General features: G+C 40.2%; 1 protein-coding gene across 3 annotated transcripts; it reads left to right on the plus strand.

Moving 5' to 3' along the window:
- The first annotated feature begins 1,039 nt into the window (after positions 1-1,039).
- On the plus strand, positions 1,040-24,538 carry LOC128565627 (steroid transmembrane transporter SLC22A24-like). 3 transcript variants are annotated; one of them, XM_053562222.1, is made up of 10 exons: positions 1,040-1,704; positions 2,898-3,001; positions 7,354-7,508; positions 7,609-7,777; positions 14,811-14,934; positions 15,246-15,361; positions 19,157-19,371; positions 21,592-21,700; positions 22,700-22,903; positions 23,836-24,538. In XM_053562222.1, exons 1-10 carry the CDS (start codon positions 1,306-1,308, stop codon positions 23,894-23,896), a joined length of 1,656 nt encoding a protein of 551 aa, XP_053418197.1. In that variant the 5' UTR covers positions 1,040-1,305; the 3' UTR covers positions 23,897-24,538. The 3 variants fall into 3 exon arrangements, with proteins under 3 accessions (XP_053418197.1, XP_053418198.1, XP_053418199.1); XM_053562223.1 differs by having other exon boundaries at positions 23,839-24,538; XM_053562224.1 differs by having other exon boundaries at positions 15,267-15,361.

The raw sequence follows: 24,538 nt of genomic DNA on the forward strand, positions 1-24,538 counted from the left end.
ATATTTGAGGGGTTATGTTATTAAACTACGATCACCCATTACCACCCTGCATGTTCATTAGCTTCTGGCGCATGTATGTGCACGGATAAGGCCATAGCCTTTTACTGTAATGACGGACGTGTTACCCGCTCTTCACAAATTTGCTCTTTTCCACTCTTCATCTACTGCTTTATTGCCTCTAGAATTTTCTATCCAGAGGAGCCAAAGTCAATTTTTACAGGGGTGACTTATCTTCCTCACAACATCTTCCAGGGAATGATAAAAACAATTTCCCTTTAATTCTTTAGCAGCCCACTGTTATCTCCTTGTGCTTATCTTATGACATTTTAATAAAAATTGTTATGTACATGCCCTTATTATCTGTAACATGACACTTGTCACATTGACTTCAAGTTTTGTTTATAAACTTACAAGTACGTAAGTGAAATATTTAAGTTAATTACGTTGCTTTTTTTATAGTCATAGAAGCAGAAAATCTAAATTATTATTTGCAAGAATTAACAAATCTAGTGAAATAAACTACTAATGACAAGGCTATTTCCCAGCCAGGTTGGTGGCTCATGACTGTAAACCCAGCACTTTGTGACACTGAGCTTGGAAGATCACTTGACACCAGGAACTCAACACCAGCCTTGACAACAAAGATCCTGACTCTAAAAAATTTCACAAATTAACCACACATGCTATCTAACATCTGTAGTCCCAGCTTCTCAGAATGCTGTAAGGTGGGACAATCCATGGAGCCCAGGACTTCAAGCTGTGGTGAGGGATGATGGTGCTATTGCAGTCCCCTCTGGGCAAGAGAGTGGACAACAGGGTGAGCTCTCTGAAAAAAAAAAAACACTATTCCACTCTCTTTGCTTATTATATTCATTTCACTACTTCCAAAATTTTAAAGTTCACTGTGACTCACATAATTTAAACCAAAGCAGACCTTCACTTAAAAAAAAGTCAACATTTGTACCAAGCATTCCACTTTGTTTTACTTTAACTCGTTTGGATTAACTTTTAGTCAAACTTCAGTCTCGACCAAAAAAAAGTTCCCTTCTATCTTCTTTGCTCACAAAAGGTAATAAAGCAGTTTTGCTTTTATGTTTCCAATATTTCTTTCATAATACAATATTTCTTTCTGAAACTCCTTGCACTGCTCTGCTATAGTTGAGTGACCAGGCCCATCGAGGAGAAAGTGGTGTCTGGATCAACACAGGATTACTGCACCTTAGTAGAAGTGGAACCTCTTCTACTTCTGAATTGAACTCCATAAGCTCACTGTGCTAACACCTGGGGATCGCCTGTTCAGCCCCGATGGCCTTTGAAGTGCTCCTGGATCAGGTAGGAAGCCTGGGGAGATTCCAGATCCTTCAGCTGGCTTTCTTATGTATCATCAGCATCCTGCTGTATCCTCATATCCTGCTGGAGAACTTCACTGCAGCCATCCCTGGTCATCGCTGCTGGGTCCACATCCTCGACAATGACACTATCTCTGACAATGACACTGGGACCCTCAGCCAAGATGCCCTCCTGAGAGTCTCCATCCCACTGGATTCCAACCTGAGGCCAGAGAAGTGTCGTCGTTTCGTCCATCCCCAGTGGCAGCTCCTTTACCCAAATGGGAGCTTCTCCAACATGAGTGAGCCAGACACAGAGCCCTGTGTGGACGGCTGGGTGTATGACCGAAGCTTCTCCTCCACCATTGTGACTGAGGTAGGAAACTGCATGTTCTGCTTGTGTGATTGTCGTGTTTAGAGGCAACACAAAGAATGCAATTGCTTCGCACATTTAGTCCCCAGATGGGTGCTGCAGTCAGCCCTTTCTTTCCTTTCCTTTTTTTTGTTTTTGTTTTTGTTTTTGTTTTTTGAGACAGAGTCTCACTGTTGCCCTCCGTAGAGGGCCGTGGCGTCACAGCTCATAGCAACCTCAAACTCTTGGGCTTAAGCGATTCTCTTGCCTCAGCCTCCCAAGTACCTGGGACTACAGGCACCCACCACAATGCCCAGCTATTTTTTGTTGCAGTTATTGTTGTTAAGCTGGCCGAGGCTGGTTTTGAACCCATGAGCCTCAGTGCATGTGGCTGGCGCCATAACCAGTGGGCTACGGGCACTGAGCCAGCCCTTTCTTCATTCCTTCAGCTTGTAGCAATCGCTTATCTGCACTATGATGCAGTCAAGTGTATGAGTATTAAGGCTAATATATTGAACAAGCTAAGTATAAACTGATTTCTATCATTGATTCTTATGAGAAAGACCTAGAAAAATGTTAGATAGGTTAGTGGTTCTCAATAATCATTGCAAAACTGATATGCAGAGCAAATAACCGGAACCTCTGGGCATAGGATCCAGGTGCCAGGATTTCTCAAGTTTTCTGAATGATTCGGTATGTGCCCAAAGATGAGATTTATTACAGTGTTTGAAATCACAAGTAAATGAAGCCAAGGCAAGGTCCCTTATGTTCCCTACAAGATTAGGATGACCTTCCTAGAAAAAAACACTGGGTTTTTCCATATGGGGTTTTTTTTTACATTTTGGTAAAGGTAACTTTTTATCTGTGATTTCATGTTTTTAAATGTAACTCTTAAAGAACGTATATAAGTTAGTGCAATTCAGGGAGTGTGAAGATAAAATGAATAGAGACACAGACACAGGCATAAAGGCTGTTGGAAGGTTGTGAGGCCAGAGAAAGAGCCAGCGGCATTTGAAGGCTTGAGATTAGTTCAGAACTGTCAGAGTGTGGGCTACCAGAGGAGAGTGTCTGTAGACGAAGCTGGAGAGGGAGGCAGGACGATCACAGCAGAGGCTCATGCACATCCTATATGCTCGAGTTTGGAGTCTGGAGTCAGTGTCCACTAAAGGGCTCACAGTCCTCCCCGGCTCCACTGTGCTGCTTTCCTTCTCTTCCAGTGGGACCTGGTGTGTGAATCTGAGTCACAGAAATCACTGGTTCAGTCCCTACTTATGGCTGGGTCATTGCTGGGAAGTCCGGTGTATGGTTATCTATCAGACAGGTAAGTGTCACCTCATTACATTGGGAGTGTTTATCAGAGGATATATATGTGTGTACCTTGCATTATGCTATGTGCTGACCTCTATTTCTGACTCCATAGAGCTAAAACTGAATAGGAATGCTTGATATGTGAACTAGAAATCATAGTTAGGTATGAGAACTCTATTAATTATAGTGCATAAAGGAAGACCCAAAAGTATAAATCAAGGTTAACAAAATTGCAGGACGACGTTTTCAGGGTAGATCACAGAATTCTAGGTTTATAACTATGAGTTGGTTCCATACAAGGAGAAGAAGGGGGTTTGAGGCAGAAGGTAGCTGCATGTTTCAAAGCACAAATTGTGAAGCATTGTTACTGCCCTTGGCAACATTCTGAACCACCTAGGCTTGTGAGGGAAATGATAATGGACACTTTCATATTTTTTTTTTTCAGGTTAATGTGAGGGTACAAATAACCAGGTCAAAATGTTTGAATTTGTTAGGTACATTCCCTCTTGTAGTTGGGTCCCGCCCTCAAAAAGCGTGCCAAACATCCCAGCGGTGTGCACCTTCCGTTCCCCCTCTTCCCACCTTGAACTGAAATGACTTTTTATCCTCTGTGGGCATGCATTAGATCATCTACTGGCTTCATATCAGTGTAGGGCACATTGGATACTTGCTTTTCCATTCTTGAGATGCTTTACTACGAAGAATGTGTTTCAATTCCATCCAGGTTAGTACTAAAAATGCGAAGTCACAGTCTTTTATGGCTGAATATATTCCATAGTACCCATATACCACAATCTGTTAACCCATCCCTGAGATGATGGCCCTTGAGGTTGTTTCCACATTTTGGCTAATGCAAATTGAGCTACAATAAACTGTCGAAGGCAAATGTCCTCATGATAGAAGGATTTTTTTCTTCTGGGTAGATGCCTAGTAATGGGATTGCGGGTTCAAAGGGGAGATCTAATTTGAGCTCTTTGAGGATTCTCCATACTTCTTTCCAAAGAGGCTGTATCAGTTTGCAGTCCCACCAAAAGTGTACAAGTGTCCCTCTCTCTCCACATCCACACCAGCATCTGCAGCTTTGGGACTTTGTGATGTGGGCTAATCTTAACTGCTGTTAGGTGACATCTCAGGGTGCTTTTGATTTGCATTTCTCTGATGATTAGGCACAATGAACATTTTTTCGTATGTTTGCTAGCCATTCACCTGTGTTCCTCAGAGAAGGTTCTGTTCGTGTCTCTTACCATCGTGGACACTGTTAGATTGCTCATCATTTCACACCTGGGGTTTGGGGCCCACGTGCAGTGAGAATCACTCACGTGTGATGGGATTCACTCGCGTTAAGAGGGAGTCACTCACGTGCAGTGGAAATGCTGACCCTTGTAAAATGCCTTTAATAAGTCATTTTTGTAACCAGGAAAGAAGCATAATATTTAGAACCTAGGGTGACATGGGTTGGGGATGAGGACTGTGGGGATTCCTGAGTCCTGGAAGAGTTTTTCTGGAGGCTGTCATCGACCCGTCATACAGGCATGTCTCCCGCCAGGATACTGAGGGCACCTTAAGTGCTCAAGGGCATCTGGTAATCTTGGTTAAAAACCGTGACCTTGGTTGCTGTGCCGCCACCGCCCGAGTCACGATCTGCGATCCTCTGCAGCTCTTTGCAGTCGCTGGCTTCACTTCCTTCTTCTCTTCCTGCTGAGCCTCTTGCTTCCCAGCACTATGACCCTGGTCTATGCCCCGCCGCGGGACCCGCTGGTGCTGGCTGGCGGCCTTGGCTGCTTGACTTTTCCGCCCGCAGCTTCTTGGGGCGGAACTACATTATAGTTTTGTTAGGAAAGTATGTATTTTTCCCTGCCCACATGGCAGGAGTTTTGTACATATATAATGGAGAAATTCTAAGTGTGTGCTAAAGCACATGGAAGACTGATATATTTGCACAGAGTATGGAGATTTTTTTTTCTTTTTCACGAAACAGCTGTCAAATCTCAAGGTTAAGATCTCAATGTGAACAATTTACTGATGCACTACTGAAGTTTAAATCTGTGGCACAATCATTGTAAACATGGGGTTTGTTTCTCTAAATTGATTTCTGCCTACTAAACTGTAATTACTGGAAAATTCCTGTTCCCATTTTACCAAACTTAATATCTGGCTTTTGGTATATATCCATTCAAATTTAAAATGCCTCTAATTTTAATGCCAACAAATTGGTTGTAATCAAATTTTAAAATAATAATAATTTGGCTCTCCCCTTTAAAAATAACTGTGACCTTTGAGTTCATTACAGTTATATATATCCTGCATAGATTTCTGCATCAGAGCATTTACTTTCTTTCCTTTATTGTTCTACTTTTAATTATTTCATATACATAATCCTTATGCATTTTCATACGATTCAACACATTATGATAGAGGCATACAGTTTGTAATCATCAAATCAGGGTAATTGGGATATCCATCATCTCAAGCATTTACCATATAGATGCCTAAAACCCATTCAATAAAATTCAGCATGCTTTCATGAAAAAAAATGCTGAAAAACCTGGGCATAGAAAAAAACATACTTTAACACAGTAGAAGACGTATATAACAAATCCACACTTAGTTTCTTACAGAATAGGGAAAAGCAAAGTCTTTCCTGTACAAGTGCAACAAAAACACAGAGGCCCACTTTCACGACTTTATTCACCACAGAGCTATTTATCCAAGCTCTTTCTTAATTTTTGCATTTTACCAATAACCTTGAAGATCTACTTACAATTTTGTGTGTAGAACTAGTCTGTTGTTCAAAACTCCTCTTCAGCTTCCCATAGGACCCCAAACACTTTTTCCCTAGTCTCACCCCCAGTGACACATTTCCTGTCTCCATCCCTAACACCATACTGATCTCTAATATTAACATCTTGATATATGTGTCTTTACTGTGAGACTTTTTTACATACAGGCTTTAATTTCTATAGCAATTTTCAATTTACAAATATTGAATACAAACCACAGAGAGTCCCCATATACTCCCTGTCACAAAGTCTACCTTATTAGTAGTACTGCAATACTGTGGTACATTGGTTACAATTGATAAGCCAATATTGATACATTATTGACTAAGGTTCATAGTTTAAATTAGGCCACACTTGTTTTGTTCAGTTTTAGGCATTTCAGCAAACGTATAAAGTCATGTATCCATCATTACAATAGCTCCCTCAAAATGACCTATGTAACACCTGTTTATCCCTCCCTCTGAACCCAGGGCAACCACTACCCTGAGAATTTATTTACCACATACAGATTTTCATTATAATTACTGACTTTTCATTTCTTCAATTTCAAGTGATTGCCTCTCCATCATGATCTGTATCACAGGCTATGTTAACCAGTGTGATGAAAATATGTCAAATGGTCTATAAAACCAGTGTATGGTGCCCCATGATCGCATTAATGTACACAGCTATGATTTAATAAGAAAAACAAGAACTTTTTGAAAAAAAATTTCATTGTATTCTGAATTGAATCATAAAAATTTAGTAATAAAACACAGGTTGTATAAACACTCACAAAGGTACACATTCTATAAGAATGATAAGGAAGTAAATTGCAAAAGTAACACATGGCATAGAACAGGTGTCAAAAACTAAAGTTTGTTCATCTGTTGTCACTACCAGGAATTCAGAATGAACTCGGGTACCTGATTCAAAGCTGGCTTCACATGTGGTAGCCATCCTACCAACCGTGGCACACCTATTAATAATTACCATTCCTTTTGTTTATCTTTCCCTTCCTTGCTCCTTATGCTCTTTCTCACCTCATCCTCTCCTCTGTGAACTTTCCATTAATTCCTGAACTCAGGGATAGAGAGGCTGAATTATACTCTGTTTGAACTGAAAATGGAAACAAAGCTGAGAGTGGTGGCTGTACAGTCGATCTGCAAGTTTTATGTACTGTCTTTTGCCTCTTCCATTCACATAAGTTTACCCTTTACCTTCAGAGTATAGAGGCCCAAGTTCAGATTTCTTGATTTCATCTTAGTACAGTGCACAAATCCACTATTTTCAATGTATATGATTTTATAATGAGTGTTTTTTACAACTTCCCACATTTCCTTTTATTTTATACACTTTCACATGGCATCATATCCTCCCGGTGGTAGTGCAAGAGCTTTGACGAAGCTCTCATATTGACAAGTAGACAGGGTTACTTTCACCAGAGATTTCTGCTGTTTACTAATAAAACCTTTCCACTAGGTCTCAAGGGGTATGCTCCAGTCGTGAAACATTAATCCTAAATTTCAAGATGTTCCTTCAGTGTCAAGATTTCCACCTACACTTTTTGTTCCTAAATAAGCTTATCTAGTTCAATATTTCTTAGGTTTGGACGGAAGATTATATGCACCTGGTGTCTCCTCCAGGTGGCCGTCTGTGACACCTGTGCAGCCTTGGCGCCCAACCTCTTTGTTTACTCCACACTACGCTGTTTGACAGGGTTCTGTATCATGACGATTTTGGGAAACTTCTTTTGTCAGGGTAAGTCAATAATTTGACTCTTTTCTTGTCTTTTGCCTTGAATTAACCTCGAAATTGCCCTGTGTCTGAAATTACTGTTACCATATATGTTTTCTTCCAGTGGTAGAGTGGACAAATGCCCAGTCACGATCTATGGCTATAATGCTGCTATTGACTGCCTGGAGTGCTGGGCAGATGCTCCTGGGAGGACTGGCTTTTGCCATTCGAGACTGGCGCACACTGCAACTCACCCTGTCTATACCCATGTTTGTCTTCTTCTTGTCCTTCAGGTATGGAAAATCTAATTTTCTTTTTTTTTTTGCAAATAAAGGAGGCTGTGGTGGGAACACAGAGGAGAATTCTGTCACTTGGGATTTGTCCACTCCATGGGCTGATCCTGACCCACAGTCCCTGTTACCTCCCATTATAGCACATGAGAAGCAATGAACAGAATAGAATAACTAAGTATCTGGACATCTGTCACTTTGCAATCATTGTTGTATAGCACACAGAAATATCCTTAACTACTTCTGCATGTTACAAAAAGACACATACTTATTCTTGAAGCAAATATATTACTGATGTGACTTTGGGAACGTTATGTGATGGAGACGATTTGGGGATGTTTGTCATTGTAAGTGGGAGTGTAAAAGGAAAGGGCAGAATATGATGCAAGACAGCGGACTAAAGCACCCTGCATTCACAGCTCTCAAGGGATCAGAAATTGTGGGTAAAGACTAACCCACGGAGTGATGTTTTGGGAGCAAGTATTGTGAATCATTGCAGAACCAACTAGAGAAGTGCAACTCAGAGAGAGAGGCGGGGTGGTGTAATTAATTAGTTCAGCAAGATTGGAAGGTACCTGAACAAAGTGTCCACAAGTGGGAAAGTGTTAGGGAAGAGATCATGGGGCTCCACTCTCCCACAGTGGACACCATAACACAAGCTTTGAGGGGCTCCCCCAGCACCACAGGCCTCAGAACTGAGTAGGAAGCTATTTGGACACTGCACCAGCATTGCACCAGAGCAGATACACGGTGCCTGCCTATAGCATAAAAAGTTCATGAATATATGTTTTGTATGTTATATGTGTTATATTATATGCTGTGTTCTTATAATATAATAAGCCAAAGAGAAGAAACTGTTAAGAAAATCATAAGGAAAAGAAGTCAATTTACTATTCATTAAGTGGAATGAGATCATCATAAACATCTTCCTCCTTGTCATCTTCACATGACGTAGCCTGAGAAGGAAGAGGAAGATGAGGGGTTAGTCTTGGTGCCTGAGGGGTGACAGACATAGGAGAGGTGGAGGAGGTGGAAGGGGATACCAGAGGGACAGGCACACTTGCTGCCATTTCATTTTTGAAAACTCACATATATTGAAACTTCATAGTTCAAAACTATATTATTCAAAGGACAACTATATCTTTCATGGTTTCTATTTTTTTATTTTTATTTTTTTTTGTGGTTTTTGGCCCGGGCTGGGTTTGAACCCGCCACCTCCGGCATATGGGACCGGCGCCCTACTCCCTGAGCCACAGGCGTCACCCTTTTTTTTTTATTATTGTTAAATCATAGCTGTGTACATTAATGCGATCATGGGGCATCATACACTGGTTTTATAGACTGTTTGACACAGCCTTCCTGGCATTTTCTTAGTTATTGTGTTAAGACATTTATATTCTACATTCACTAAGTTTCACATGTACCCTTGTAAGACGCACCACAGGTGTAGTCCCACCAATCACCCTCCCTCCGCCCATTCACCCTCCTCCCTCCTCTCCCTCTCCCCCTTCCCCCTATTCTTAGGTTATAACTGGGTTATAGCTTTCATGTGAAAGCCATAAATTAGTTTCATAGTAGGGCTGAGTACATTAGATACTTCTTCTTCCATTCTTGAGATACTTTACTAAGAGTATGTTCCAGCTCCATCCATGTAAACATGAAAGGGGTAAAGTCTCCATCTTTCTTTAAGGCTGCATAATATTCCATGATGTACATATACCACAATTGATTTTTTTTTTTGATACTGTTCAAACTGTTTACCACAATTTATTAATCTATTCGTGGATTGATGGGCACTTGGGCTTTTTCCGTGACTTAGTGATTATGAATTGGGCTGCAATAAACATTCTGGTACAAATATCTTTGTTATGAAGTGATTTTTGGTCTTCTGGGTATATACCTAGTAGAGAAATTATAGGATTGAATGGCAGATCTATTTTTAGATCTCTAAGTGTTCTCCAAACATCTTTCCAAAAGGAATGTATTATTTTTTTTTCATTGAGACAGAGTCTCACTATGTCACCCTCGGTAGAGGGCCATGGAGTCACAGTTCACAGCAACCTGGAACTCTTGGGCTGAAGCGATTCTCTTGCCTCAGGCTCCCAGGTAGCTGGGACTACAGGCGCCTGCCACACACCTGTAGTCCCAGCTATTTTTTTGTTGTAATTTTCATTGTTGTTTGGCAGGCCCAGGCTGGGTTCAAACCCAACCAGCTCCAGTGTATGTGGCCGGCACCCTAGCCACTGAGCTACAGGCACCAAGCCATCTTTCATGGTTTCCAAAAGCTTCAACATATTCCTGGTTGTCTAGAAGGTCATGTGCATGTCTACAGATGTATGCATGCTCACGAAAGTCCTGAAAAGGCCCTGAGCCCTCACCTCCTGGTGATCTTGAGGCTCTGAATATGCAATGAGTGGAGGCTAAGGCAGAATATTAAATTGCATGGTTGACTGATAAAGGTATATCTCAACACATTCTCACAGCCTCTCAATAAAGACTGGGTTATTTGCTGGTTGTAGGCAATTAACTCATTGGATGACCACTAAGCTAACCAGTGGAGATTGCATAGGCCATCCATGAATAATAGAGATTTTATACAATTAATTCACAGAAAGCCACTGCCCTAATACATAAAGCACCAGGAACAACAGCAACAAACACTCTGAAGCATATCCAATGTTGCTATATTTTATTGTTCGAAGGCTTGGGTTTCAACCATGTTAGAAGCTATTGAATGAACTAAGAAAGTATGACTCCTACCCAGGAAGAAGAGGCCATCACTATAAACTCTGTGTGAGGAAAGCCAGATGCTGGCTGATTAGAAAAGGCTTTAAATCAGCTCTTTTAAATGTGGCAAAAGAAACTAATTAAAAGAAACCAATTCTACAGAAGTAAGGAAAAATATTAAAAAGATGTCTCCAAATAGAAACTCTAGCACTGAAATGCAAGAAGTGAAAAATTCACTGGATGGCCTAAGAAGAATTGAGGAGGCAGAAAATAATCATAGCACGTGAGGATAGATTATTGAGGCTGTGTAGTTCAATGAACAAGAACATGAATTAAGAAAAATGAGGAGAGTGTGCCAGTTTGTGGGACAGTATCAAGTGTATCACCATATACATTGGACAGGTCCCAGAAGGAAAGGTTAGCGAAAAAGGATGAAGCTGAATTTAAGAAATAAAAGCCCCCCAAGAAACAAATATGATGGAAAGATTCACCTATGTGTACACCCAAGAAACTCAAACATTCCAAATAGATACACTCAAAAGATCCACACTTTGGCACAGCGTAATCCATCTTCCAAAATCCAACGACCGACTGTGGATATTCTGTGGATAAAAGCTAGAGAAAGCTGGCATTTCTGAAGACTCCAGCATGATCCAGCCCTGGGCCTCAGCCCCTCCACTGCCATACACACCTAAGGTGGCATGGGGGCGCTGGAATGTCCAGCAGAATAGATGAGAAACTGATCTGGGAAATGTCTAGCTAGAAATCAGCAGTTTAGAGACAAAACTAAAACTAAAAAGCAACTGACAATTACCCTTCAGCTGCAGCTATGTAAACTATGGGCTGTAACTTTTCCTCATTAAAACCTACCAGTTCCCTATGATCTGTAGTTTAGTGCTCCTCTGTCCTTCACCCTGATAGCTCTCTTCCATGAACAAAAGACTGCCTGTTTAATTGAAACATGAGCTGATACCTTTTCACTTTTTTACTTATATATGCACGACCCCAAAAAAACCTGATAAAAAGGCCTTGAATAATTGGGTAAAGGCAGCACCTGTCAGCCTTGCTGATGGCTGATATGATGTTGCTGTAGTCTCCCACAAGTCAAGAAACGTGTGTGAATTCACCATGCCTTCTCTCCCTTTGTCTGCTGGACCCAAGCAGATGGATAAAGACCTACATGGGGAACTCTCAGTCTGCCATGCTGTGGCTCAGTTCCTGGGTCACAACAATGTTCAAAGCATTGAAAACAAAAAATCTTTCCAAAACAAATTCTACATCTGACAAAACTATCATAATTGGTCTCTTTTCAAGTGCTTGTATACTTTTTCTAGAGAAATGTCTTTTGAAGTCTTTTGCTTATTTTTGAATTGGATTGGGTTTTGTTATTCTTTTTGTTTTAATTTTAGGCGTTCTCTCTATATTCTAGATATTAATCGCTTATCAAATGTGTAATTTCCAAGTGTTTTTGCCACTATGCGTGTTGCCTTCTTACTCTCCTGATAATGTATTGCCATTGTTGTTATTGTTGTGACTTTGCTGTCATCTCTGAGAAATCATACCCAAATACTATGTCAACAACATTTTACCTTTATATGCTTCTAACATTTTGATACGTTTAAGTCTTTGCTTTAAGGTCTTATTAATTAATTCTGCATATGAAATAGGAAGTGCTCACCTCTGTTCTTTCGCACGCATATATTCATTTTTTCCACCCCCATTTGTTGAAAAGGCTATTCGGTCCCATTAAGACTCTTGTCAAAAAGTATTTGGACATGTATGTTAGAGTTTGTATCTGGCCTCCCTATTCTGTTCCACTGGTAGTGCCACACTGTTTTGATTACTGTTGCTTTGTAGTAAGTATTGGATTTAGAAGTACGAGTCTTCCACTCCTGTTCTTCTTTTGAAAGATTGCTTTGTCTATTTGGGCTCCATTGAGATTCCATTTGAAATTTAGGTAGAGTGTTTCAGAAAAATATGTCATTAGCATTTTCATAGGGATTGCATGTGCAGATTGCTTTAAATAGTTTCATCCAGATATATAAAATGTATTTCTATTTGTTTTGTCTTTTTTGAGTTTTTTCAGTATTGTTTGTAACCCTCATTCTACAACTCTATAACCTCCTTGGTTAACTTAATTTATAAGTATTTTATTCTTGTGTGTCCTACTGTAAATGAAATTCTTTTGTAAGTTCTTATTCAGACTTTTCAATGTTAGTATATAGAAACAACTGATTTTTGCATGTTTACTTCATATTCTGTTTCTTGGAGGAATTTGTTAGTGGTAACAGTTTTTGTGGAATCTTTTGTATTCTCTAAGTATTAGTTTATGTCATCTGCAATTAGAGATAATTTGGCCTCTTTCATCACTCTGGTAAGAACTTTCAGTACACTCCCGAATAGAAGTCATGGAAGTAGGTATCTTGACTTATTCCTGATCTCAATGGAAAACTATTGCTATTTCATCACTGGGTATAATGTTCACCTTAGATTTTTAGAATATGACATTCATCATGTTGAGACAGTTCCCTTGTAACCTTTTCTTGAGTGTTTTTTTAATCATAAACTAGGCGTTAATTTGCTTTTATTCCACCAAATTCAATGACCATGTGGGTTTTTTAATTTGTTATGTTAATGGAGTATAGGAGTATATTATGGTGATGGATTTTTGCATGTTGAAACATTATTGCAATCAATAATGAATACCAATTGAGCATAGTGTATGATCCCCTCAGCATGCTGCTGAATTGGTTTGTTATTCTTACCTTGTGGGTTTTTCCATCAAAGTCTATTAAAAGAAAGAAATATCCAATGTACTCAGTACTACTCTGAAACCAATTTATAATCACTCACACTTGCATATGAAAAATGAAACACAACTATAGCCTAGGATGAAGGAGGGAAGGAGAGTGAGAGGGGAAGGTAGGGGGTGGGTCGATAGACAGACAGTTAGTAGGGGGACCAAACCTATGGAGCATATAGCAAGTACAAGTTGGATCTATCAGGTGTAGAACACAAATGACTTCAAGCTGTAATTGGGTAAATGAGGTGAAGGCTATGTTGATTAGTAGATGTAAGCACTCCAATGTGTATAAATAATCAACACATTGAATCCCATAATGGCGTAAATGTATTCATGATCTATGTACAAATGACTTAATAAAAAAAAAAAGTCTATAAGTATGTAGGGACAGACAAAGGTCTTTGGGCTTTCTCGCCCATGGCCTTGCGTGTGTAATAAAATAAATTTGTCTGAGCTTTGTATGTATGGTCTTGTCAGAAGGCACCACGTGTTCCCAGCCAGCCATGAGTGCATAGTGATGTCATGCTCATGTAGCTGCTCCTTGGCATGTTACCACTTTTGTTCCCCTGCATAGAAGATATACGGGATCTTCCCCTTGTGTGGATGGCATGGATTGTGGACAAACCATGTAACTCAGTTCTCTGGCCACTCTAGGAGCTAGATAAGGATAGACCTTGCATATAGGTCACCAGACTTTCTCTCTGGTCTGTCTGTATTAGAACCCCAACATTACTAAGGGATGTGGTTTTATAATGTTCTTATTGTCTGTTCGGCTGGATTTTAGATAAGGGTGATACCGGATTCATGGAATGCCAAAACTAATCAGAATTTGAATTATAACATTTATGAAGTATCCAGTAGGAAAAAAATCCATAAAGACAGAAAGTAGATAAATGCTTACCATGAACTGGGGAGAAGCAATGGGGACTGAATGAGATTGGAATTTCTTCGGGGTGATGAAAATGTTCTGGAATTAGGTAGTGGCAATGTTTGTATAATATTGTGGTTATGTTTAAAGCCACTAAATTGTAGCCAGGCATTGTGGTAGGTGCCTGTAGTCTCAGCTAGGTGGGAGGCTGAGGCAGAGAATCACTTTCTCACAAGAGAAAGCCCAAGAGTTGGAGGTTGCTGTGAGCTGTGAAGCCACAGCACTCTATCAAGGGCAACATAGTGAGACTCTGTCTCGAAAAAAAACCTAATTGTGCCCAGAAAGAAAGGTTAATTTTATGGTATATAATTTATATGTTAATAGCAAAACTAGGGATTCAAATAAATGGTTTACATGATATCGTCACTACTCACATTTCTCTATAAATACTTGAACACTTATTGATGGCCAGAAACACCCTTCCTCTTGGGAGTCCAATGGAGGGATGACTTAGTTAGAAATGACTCTACTGCAATTTATAAAATCTATATTAAATGACAGGAAAAGAAAACTCAGGTTAAAGGGAATTTCACAAATAAACAAATATTTCCTGTACTTACCTGGTCTTCTTTTCTCAGGTGGATGGTGGAGTCTGCTCAGTGGCTGATTTTCAACAATCAGCCAGATGAGGGCTTAAAGGAACTCAGAAGAGTTGCACACATAAATGGAAAAAAGAATACGGAAGAGACCTTGACCATTGAGGTGATCTGGAAAGGGGAGCTGGTTATGAGGGTGAAATGAAAATACGACTTTATAGCCACACTAGTCTGAGTTCCTGGGGTGAATACATTTCCAGAATTAGAATCCTGTGAGTGGGGCCTTATGTCTCTGTCCAACCTTTAAAATGCCTGAAATTACCAGCCATTAAATAAGGACAAGGGTGTCATATTCACCCTACAGAGAAATTTCCTTGAGGATTGTAGACAATATGTCCTGCTCATCACCTTGTAATTAGCAAAAAGCCTGGAACATTATTGACATCTCAGAAATGCTTATTATTTTTGGTGTTGAAGTTTCTAAGCTCCACCATGCAGGAGGAGTTGGATAGAGCCCAGATCAAAGCATCAATTTCCTGCTTATTCCGTGCACCTAAACTGAGAATCAGAATCCTTTGCCTGTCTGTTGTGAGGTAAGCTCCATTTGGTGGTAATTAATTTTAAAATATTAGTTATGTGAATGTATTCCTTCCTTCAATAGTATTAGCAGCAGCATTGTAGAGGATGATTAATACATAAGAACAAACGTTATCAAAATGTATGGCTTTAAGTGTCACATTTTAAGATAGTCTACTATGATCAGACGACTCAGTGGGACCTAATTTAAACTGCACAAAGTGTTCATTTAGATAGATTATAATCTATAAAACCATGTAGCCGTTACCTATAAAACCATGCACCTATCAACATTCTTGAATCATCTCTTCCATCTCCTTTTCTCCCAAATTAATTCTTGCCCACATGTAACAGCTCTTCTTACCTCTTTTCCAATAGATTACATTTGCCTACACCTAAATTTGGTATGAATGGAATCATACTATATATACACCTTTTATTTATGGGAAATTCACCAATTTTTTTGCATCGCTATACTTTGCCTTTTTGATCGTAAGTCATGTATATGAATATGCTATCAGTTATTTAGCCATAGTGCTTCTCTGAATGATGGATTTTCTCATTAGCAGGCCACTGTGAGTTTCTGGTTTTTAAGGCCTGTATACATCTCTCTATAGAAACATACCAAACAGTATCCCAAAGTGGGTTTACAACTATACACTCCCATCATCAAGTGTAAGAGCTTTGGTCATACCATATTGACACACATACGTACAATCTCTTTATACTAATAGAAGGCATTAGTATGTGATGATATTAATTATTATGAGTTACTTTAAGTTAGCTATTTAAAGGGACATAGACGTTAGTGCATTGTAAAATAAATTTGCATTTTCCTGATGAATGATGGTGAAGACTTCCCTGTCTTGCCTAGACTACATCCATTTTTATTAGTGTCACTTTTTTATTTACATCACTTTTAGATTTTTTTTTAATTGTTTGGGATTCATTGAGGGTACAAAGAATTAGATTACACTGATTGCATTTGGTAGGTAAAGTTCCTCTTACGATTGTGTCCTGCCCTCAAGAGATGTGCCATACACCATGACCCCCCAATCCCTACTCTCTTCCCCTCTACCTGCTCGCGCATTCCCCTACCTGCTCCCTCATTCCCCTACTCCCCACCATATATTAGGTCATCTACTGACTTCATACTGGAATTGAGTACATTGGACTCTTGCTTCTCCGTTCTTGTGATGCTTTACTAAGAAGAATGCTTTCAACCTCAATCCAAGTTAATACAAAAGATGTAAAATCTACATCTATTTTAATGGCTGAATAGTATTCCATGGTATACATATACCACAGCTTGTTAATCCATTCCTGGGTTGATGGGCATTTAGGTTGTTTCCACCTTTTGGAAACTGTAAATTGAGCTGTGATAAACAGTCTAGTGTAAATGTCCTTATGATAAAATACCCTAAAGAAATAAATCATTTTCTCCTAGATGTATATTTTAAAGGTCTTTTCTCAGTCTGTGGACAACCTTTCCACTCCCTGATGGTATGTTTTGATAACCTAAATTTGTCGATTTTTATAAGACTGTCAATCAATCTTCTCTTTCACGAATAGTATTTGTGATATCCCCTTTCAGAAATAGTTGCTACCCCACGTTTACAAAGATATTTTTCTATGTTTTCTACCCAAACCTTTTTCATCCATCACATTTGTGTTGTGTATGACCCACCTCAAATTAATTTTTGTACGGGATTCTAGATTGGGGTCAAGGTTTATGTTTTCCAAATCCATTGTCAATTCACTCACCACCACTTGGTGAGAAGGCCATTGTATCCCTTTTGAGTTACTGGGGCAATTTGGATATTAGCCTGCCAACTGTATACAAGAAAATGTAGTTTCTGGACTCTGTCTTCTCTTGAATTACTTATATTTCCACCTGAAATGTTTGTACTGATTTAAGAGCAAGTCTATGTTGGCCTGAAATTTTTTTGAACAATTGTTAATTACACGTTCAATTTCTATACTAGACATAGTTTTGCTAAAATATGAATTTTCTGTCTTTCCTGTCACCTTTATCAAAATAATTAACATTGAATATTGAGAACACAGAATGTCTGATCACAAAAGAACATAATGATAACCTTTACCTCAGCCCTTCTCACCCTTCTCTTGAACCTACCCTGCAGTTTTTTCCTTATCCCCGGATGAAACTTCTGACAAGCCACATTGTATACTGTCCTTGTCGCTTATAAAAAAAACCTCCATCCTTGCACTCACCAAAATAGCCTCACTTTAATAATGGATATATTTCAGCCAAGTACTAAAACTACACCTTAGATCGTCATTCAGAGTTGGAGCTTCCAGCTCCCTGATTCAAGCTGACCTTGGACACACTGGGGGTGGATAAGGCAGGAAGGTATTGTGGGCTATTTCTCCATCTGGTCAGGTTGTGCTTCCTCTCCACTCTTATCCCGTGGGTCAGGTTTCCAGTTTCTGCACACTCAGGGTGGGGGAAGGAGAAGAGCTAGAGGGAAGGGAAGGTCTGAGTGTAGGTCTGAGAAAGCAGACTCCTTTCCTGGGTGCTTTGGTGTAAATCCTCTGGAGGCCTCACTGGAACCCTTGGCCTCTCACTCCATTTCTAGTGATGTAGGAACCACACTTCCTCTGTCTCCTGAAGACATTCTCTCTCCAGACCCTGCTAATTAACCTGTGTGTTAACCTAACAGCATTCACTTTTCATTCCCCAATCCTATTTTCCCCTTCCTTCTTCCCACAATAAATTATTAATCAATACTCAATTCATAATTAATGAAAAGAGGTGCAGCAGAACCTGGAGACGAGAGCCGAAGCACAGAGGTTTAACAACTTTATTGAAAAGGGACAAGGACTCTCCTGCACAGGGAAAAGATGGCATTAATGCCTGGAGGCAGTTACAGACCCCTTCTGCGGGCCATAGAGGGTGGGAAATTTCCAAAGCTTGCCTAGAGAGCGATGGTGAGTTAGGGTCCTTTGTCACAAATTTCAAAGGTGGGGCCAACTAGGCCCTTTGTGTTCTTTCTTTTAGAAGGGGAGGGTGAGAATTTGCATGGGGCTGAGTTAGGCCCACCAACAATTAATAAACAGACTCTCTCTTCTAGAGGCTATGTTAACCTATGAATAAACCCATACATCCCAAACATTACCTCCCAAACACTTTATTGCAATTCCTGTGCATGAAACAAATCACCTATAGTTTCCAGCTCTCACTTTAATAATGGATATAAAGCATATAGATATGTGCTTAGAAATTTCAGGCCACTGCTGTACACAAACCCAGAAAACACATGACAAATTCAGCCCTATAGTGCCCTTGGAGCCTCACTCACTACGAGTAGGTGAGGAAAAGTTCTCAACACAGGAGCTGAGAAGACAGATTCACACAATGCTCAACTGCTCAAGTTTCCCTAATTTCCATAAGCAAACCCTATATCCAAACCTTTACACCCTTCAGTGCAGTGATGAGCTCAGATTTCATATTACTTTTTTTATATGAATAGTTTACAAGTTTCACTAGAATATGTGTCTATTTGATAACTCTTTCGGGGGAACCTCAATAAGTATTATGACATGGAGAACTTATTTTAACATAAAGTTCCATTATAATTTTATTTTCACTTAATAGCATTGCCTTAAAAACAAATATTCTCTGAAACACAATGAACCTACTTCTTCAACGCTGACCAAATGCATTCTGGGCCAATATTATCATCAATTGATAGTAATTTTCAAGGTAGGACTTACTTTCCCAATCTTAGGAACTGCTTATTAGGCATCAGATCTTATAAATTTGTTTCTACGCCTTTTCCTGACTTCAGATTGGCAATCACTCTGTCCCTTTATGGCCTGATACTCAACTTGCAGCACTTCGGGAGGAATATCTACCTGTTCCAGGTTCTCTTTGGAGCTGTCACACTCATAGGCAGATTTTTTCCCCTTTGGACACTGGATCATATGGGTCGTCGACCAAGCGAGGTTTTGTTCCTGCTCCTGGTAGGACTGTCCATTCTGGTCAACACCTTTGTGGGCCAAGGTGAGAGAGAAAGGAGTTTAGGGAAGGAATGTGGTTTCCCTCATTCCTCAGAGATACATTGGTCTTACTGCCTGATGACAAAAAATGCAATGTCATTGAAAGCCAAAATATTCCCTGAAACTACCAGAGGCTATAAAACAGATTCTGACAAGTTGTTGCTGAATGTAGGATCTCACTGAGCCAATTACAGCAGGGGGTGGTTCAGGAACAGGGTTGTCTTCACCCAAGATGGATATGGACATTACTCTAATTACACCATACAATTTCTTTACAATAACTAGACACATACCTTTTGCCCACTCACACTTTTGCCAACAACTGTGGAGCAGCTAGGCACTGCAATTTTATCCCAAAGTGGAAACACGATGTTCTCATCTCTTCTGTTTTGGACATTTTTCTGATTTTAAAGCACTTCCAACTTCTCCATTCCTCATTCCTATATTTTCAATTTTGCATTTGACATTAAATCATCATAAATGAGCCACTTTGTTAGGACAGGATTTTATTTTTTATTTGCCCTACACTAGACTACCATGGCATAATAGCTCACAGCAACCTCAATCTCCTGGGCTGAAGTAATCCTCTTGCCTCAACCTCCCTGGGTGATTAAGGCATGTGCCACCACATCCAGAAGTTTTTCTTTTTTTGTTTTCATTAGAGACGCGGTCTCACTCATGCTCAGGCCGATCTTTTTGTTTCTTTATTAAGTCATATGCATATAAGTCATGTATATAGATCATGAATACATTTATGCCTTTGTGGGATTCAATGTCTTGATTATTTGTAAAATTGGAGTGCTTACATCCTACTAATTAACATAGCTTTCACCTCGTTTACTCAATCACAGTGTTAAGACATTTGTGTTCAATACTGATGTAAAGCAATCCAACCACCTCTCCATCCTGGAGTGCTAGGATTACAGGTGTGAGCCACCGTGCCTGCCATAGGACAGGCTTCTTGACTTCCATGAAATAAAACTCTCTTATCCTCAAGCAGAAAAGCAGTGTGCAGTAGGAACAGGGGAAGAGTCTCATCTTCATCCTTTTTATGATCTGTCCCTAAACATGAATCATAGTAAGCAAATGACCCAACCTTTCCTAGAATTCATGTGCCCAAATTCATAGAATGACCTTATACAGTCATAATGGGAAGGTCAGTGGTCAGCCCCCTCACCTTTCTGACAGAGCAGGAGCACAGTGGACAAGCTCCCAGACTGGCGGCTCGGCGCCTGTGGCTCAAGTGGCTAAGGTGCCAGCCACATACACCTGAGCTGGCGGGTTCGAATCCAGCCCGGGCCTGCCAAACAACAATGACGGCTGCAACCACAAAATAGCCAGGCATTGTGGCGGGTGCCTGTAGTCCCAGCTACTTGGGAGACAGAGGCAGGAGAATTGCTTGAGCCCAGGAGTGGTTGGAGGTTGCTGTGAGCTGTGATGCTACAGCATTCTACCCAGGGCAACAGCTTGAGGCTCTGTCTCAAAAAAAAAAAATCCCAGACTGGTGGGCCCCACACATCCTTTGTACCCAATGTTGCTTCCTTATGGGAGATCCCTTCCCATTGCTTTAATCCTATATTGTTTATGTTTATTGAATTCTGTAAGTGTCTTTTAAATTTTTTGCTGTCGGTGTAGTTTTAATGTACTGAAGAAGTTCCTCATGCCCTTTCCAGTTTTTTTCTATATTTTTACTTTTTTTATTTTCCTTTTTCATGTTAATGTGAGGGTACAAACAACTACCCTATCCAGTTTTTAACCATATTTGGCTCTATGCCCTACAGAAAGTGCAGAGAAAGTATTACACAGACCGAATAAAACAAATATTGTCTGACTCCCTACTGCCAAATTTATTGACAATACTCAATGGGGCAGGAAGAGTTGAACCAATTTAAATCCTCTTATTTAATGCTTAAACCCTTGGAATTCTACAATCGGTACTTCTTATTCTACTCACCAATGCCTAACCTCCAGAATGCTACAGTGTGTCTTCAACATATTTCACATTTGCAAAGTTCTACAACAAGCTTTTTTCCTTCTTTTTGTTTTTGTTTTTGTTTAGTAGGCCCAAGTGAGGTTTGAACACACCATTTGTGGTGCCAGTGATGGCGCTCTAACCACTGAGGTACAGGCGCCCAGACTGCAGCAGAACTTTTTTACAACTACTAGGGGTTGGCAGATTTCTTCAGCCAAGATCTCCTGACTCTCACTGTCCTCTTCTCTCTAGAATTGCAGATCCTGCGTGTGGCTCTAGCAACATTGGGAGCTGGTGCTGCTTCTGCTGCTAGTAACAGCGCTGGAGTCCACCAACTTGAGCTCATCCCCACCACACTCAGGTATGAGAGCTAAAGACCATCTGTCTGGTTTCAAAACGGGAAACACATTATCTTTACCATGAGGTCAGCATGGTGGCTAGGCCGGCAGGGTGGCTCACGCCTGTAATCCCAACACTCTTTGAATTGCCTGAGCTCATTCATGGGTTTGAGACCAGCCTCAGCCACAGCTAGACATTGCCTCTAAAAATTCTCAGGTGTTGTGGCAGGCGCCTGTAGTCCCAGCTTCATGGGAGGCAGTGGCAAGAGGATCACTTGAGTCCAACAGTTGTGGGGTTGCTGTGAGCTATAACACCACAGCACTCCCAAGGGCAGCAAAGTGAGACTGTCTCAAAAAAATAAATAAATAAATAAAACTTTACTATGAAGAAAAAACTGAGACTGTTAGGTGTCACGGGAAAGAATTATAATAGAAATAAAGACAACTACTGATAACAACAATTCTTTAAGCTAAGTTTATGCCTCACTATGTGCCAAGCCCTTTAATGCTGCAATCCTCAACCTCTGGGTTGAGAACAGGTACCTCCCTATGGCCTGCTAGGAATGGTAGAAGAGTAGGAGATGGGCAAACAAGCAAAGCTTCATCTGTATTTACAGCCACCCCTGACACTTGCATCGACTCCTGAATTACATCCAATGTAGAGCCCTCACCAGCTGTCCTTGGACATATTGTCTTCCATGAAACTGTTCCCTGCTACCCAAATAGTTGGGGACTGCTGCTTTCACACATTATCTCATTTAATGACAATAACTACTGGATTGGTGCTATGGGTATCTCCATTTTAAAACTGATGAAATAGGAGTTGGGAGCTGTTACCAACATAAAACTATCAAGCAATACTGAGGCCAATAGAGTAAATGTCACAGGTAACAGCTTGTTGTGAAAGCCCAAGTGTTTAATGAGTATGTCGTCTTGTCTCGCATACTGACTAAACGTGACAAATGAGAACTTCCCTGTACAGATTTATGCAAGATTTTTTTGTCTTTTATTTTCATTCAAAGGTCAACAGTTTCAGGAGTCAATATACTCTTCACTAGGATTGGGGCAGCACTGGCTCCTCTGTTGATGACCCTAGTGAGGTATTCTCCCCACCTGCCCTGGATTATCTATGGAGTCTCCCCCATTCTTGCTGTCCTCTTTATCCTCTTCCTCCCAGAAACCAGGAACCTGCCTCTTCCTAACACCCTAGAGGACGTGGAAAATGAGTGAGTAAATCCTCCAGCTGTCACCTAAATGGGGAGTGGCTGTGTGCTATAGCTCTGTGATGATGAAGGCCAATGACCACTTGAGCCCCTTTAGCTGTCACGTAGGCTCAGACCTGACCGATTTCTATTTGTCCCCCTATCTTTACTTCAAGGGCAGCCTCACCTCTCTGCCTCCTGGTCTGTGGCAGACTCCCCTGAGGCTCTCTAGATCACACAGACCACCTCACACCACTAGCTTTAGTAGTGAAAAGGGCTAAGGTAGCCCTATTGTGAATGACACATACTCTCTGCCCCTGTGGGAAACACACAGTCCTGTTGTTCTTTCATAATTCTGTTGAGACACAAATGCCTCATTCTCATCCCCTGACTTTAGCACCCATCAACCCAATGGGTGCTGGATATAGTACAGGAAAGGGAATGAGAGGCCTCATAGATACATACCTGATTATTGCTTCAGTCAAGGAAGAATTGTGGGTCTAGAACACACACCAAGATCTTCCATGCAAAGATGACAATGTATCTAAAGGGTCTAGCTCTTCTTGGGATGCCTGAGAGATTAACTCAAACTGCAGCCACCAGCAACAGGAATTTTAAGGAGAGGGCATTTAAGAAAAGAAGAAAACAATTAAGGGAGGGAAAGAGAATGAACTAGACTTAAGAATTTCTCTTCACCCTTTGATTTTCCAAAAGTGTCATTGGTCAAAGGGCTAAGGATGAAATGGTGAGAGCAGCACTATGCAATGCTGCCTTTCCAGGCATACAGTGGTATCAGAGCCTTTTCCAGCACAATGATTCAAAATCCAAAGGGCCTCAGGTTACACAGCTGATGTGTAGGCTCAGCTTGTCCTTAGGCATACAGGATAAATACACGTATTCTATACCTACTTTCTCTTTTGTGTCTTGATTTTTTTTTTTGGCTTTTTCTTTTTCAGCAGAAAAGAAACAAGAAAAGCAGATAAGGAAGATACTTGCATAAAAGTAACACAATTTTAAGGCATTCTCAAGACTTCATCCAAGGCAGAGTACAGTAAGGAGAAGAATGAAGAGGATTAATACACACCTGCAAACTAGCCAAAAATACAATGGACAGATGCATGACATTTACAATGATGGCCCTAAATGTATGAATTTCTGCAAAATAATTTCTAAGTCTTAGTAATTCCACCTACAAATATCTTGCTTTGGGAAGAAGTTGCAAACTTCCAAATTCACCTAAATATTAATAAAAGCCAATATGGTTTAAGGAAAACGAGCATCATGGAAAATGGGGCTTCACCAAAGATACATCTATGGGGAAGCATATGCTGGAGTCTGTTATAAATCTACAGTCATCTAAGCAGTAACAGTCGACGCAACCTTCGCTTAGAACCATTCCATACACAGAAGCACTTAGTTATCAAAGTTTGGCACCAAGAATCACTTACATATTCAAGGATTATGCAATTAATGTTATTAATTACCACTTTGGAAATAGAATCAAAAAATTATGAGAATGGTTTGCTTTTAATAGTAGAATTATGTTTCTTTCCATTGTATTCTTTGTGGCTTCATGTTTTAAACTAAGATGAATCATTTAAAAACACTATAACTATAAAATATTAAATGATAGTAGACATGACAACTGATTTCAACAGG

Source organism: Nycticebus coucang, chromosome 14 (assembly GCF_027406575.1).
Source record: "Nycticebus coucang isolate mNycCou1 chromosome 14, mNycCou1.pri, whole genome shotgun sequence".
In the NCBI taxonomy this organism is placed as follows: domain Eukaryota; kingdom Metazoa; phylum Chordata; class Mammalia; order Primates; family Lorisidae; genus Nycticebus; species Nycticebus coucang.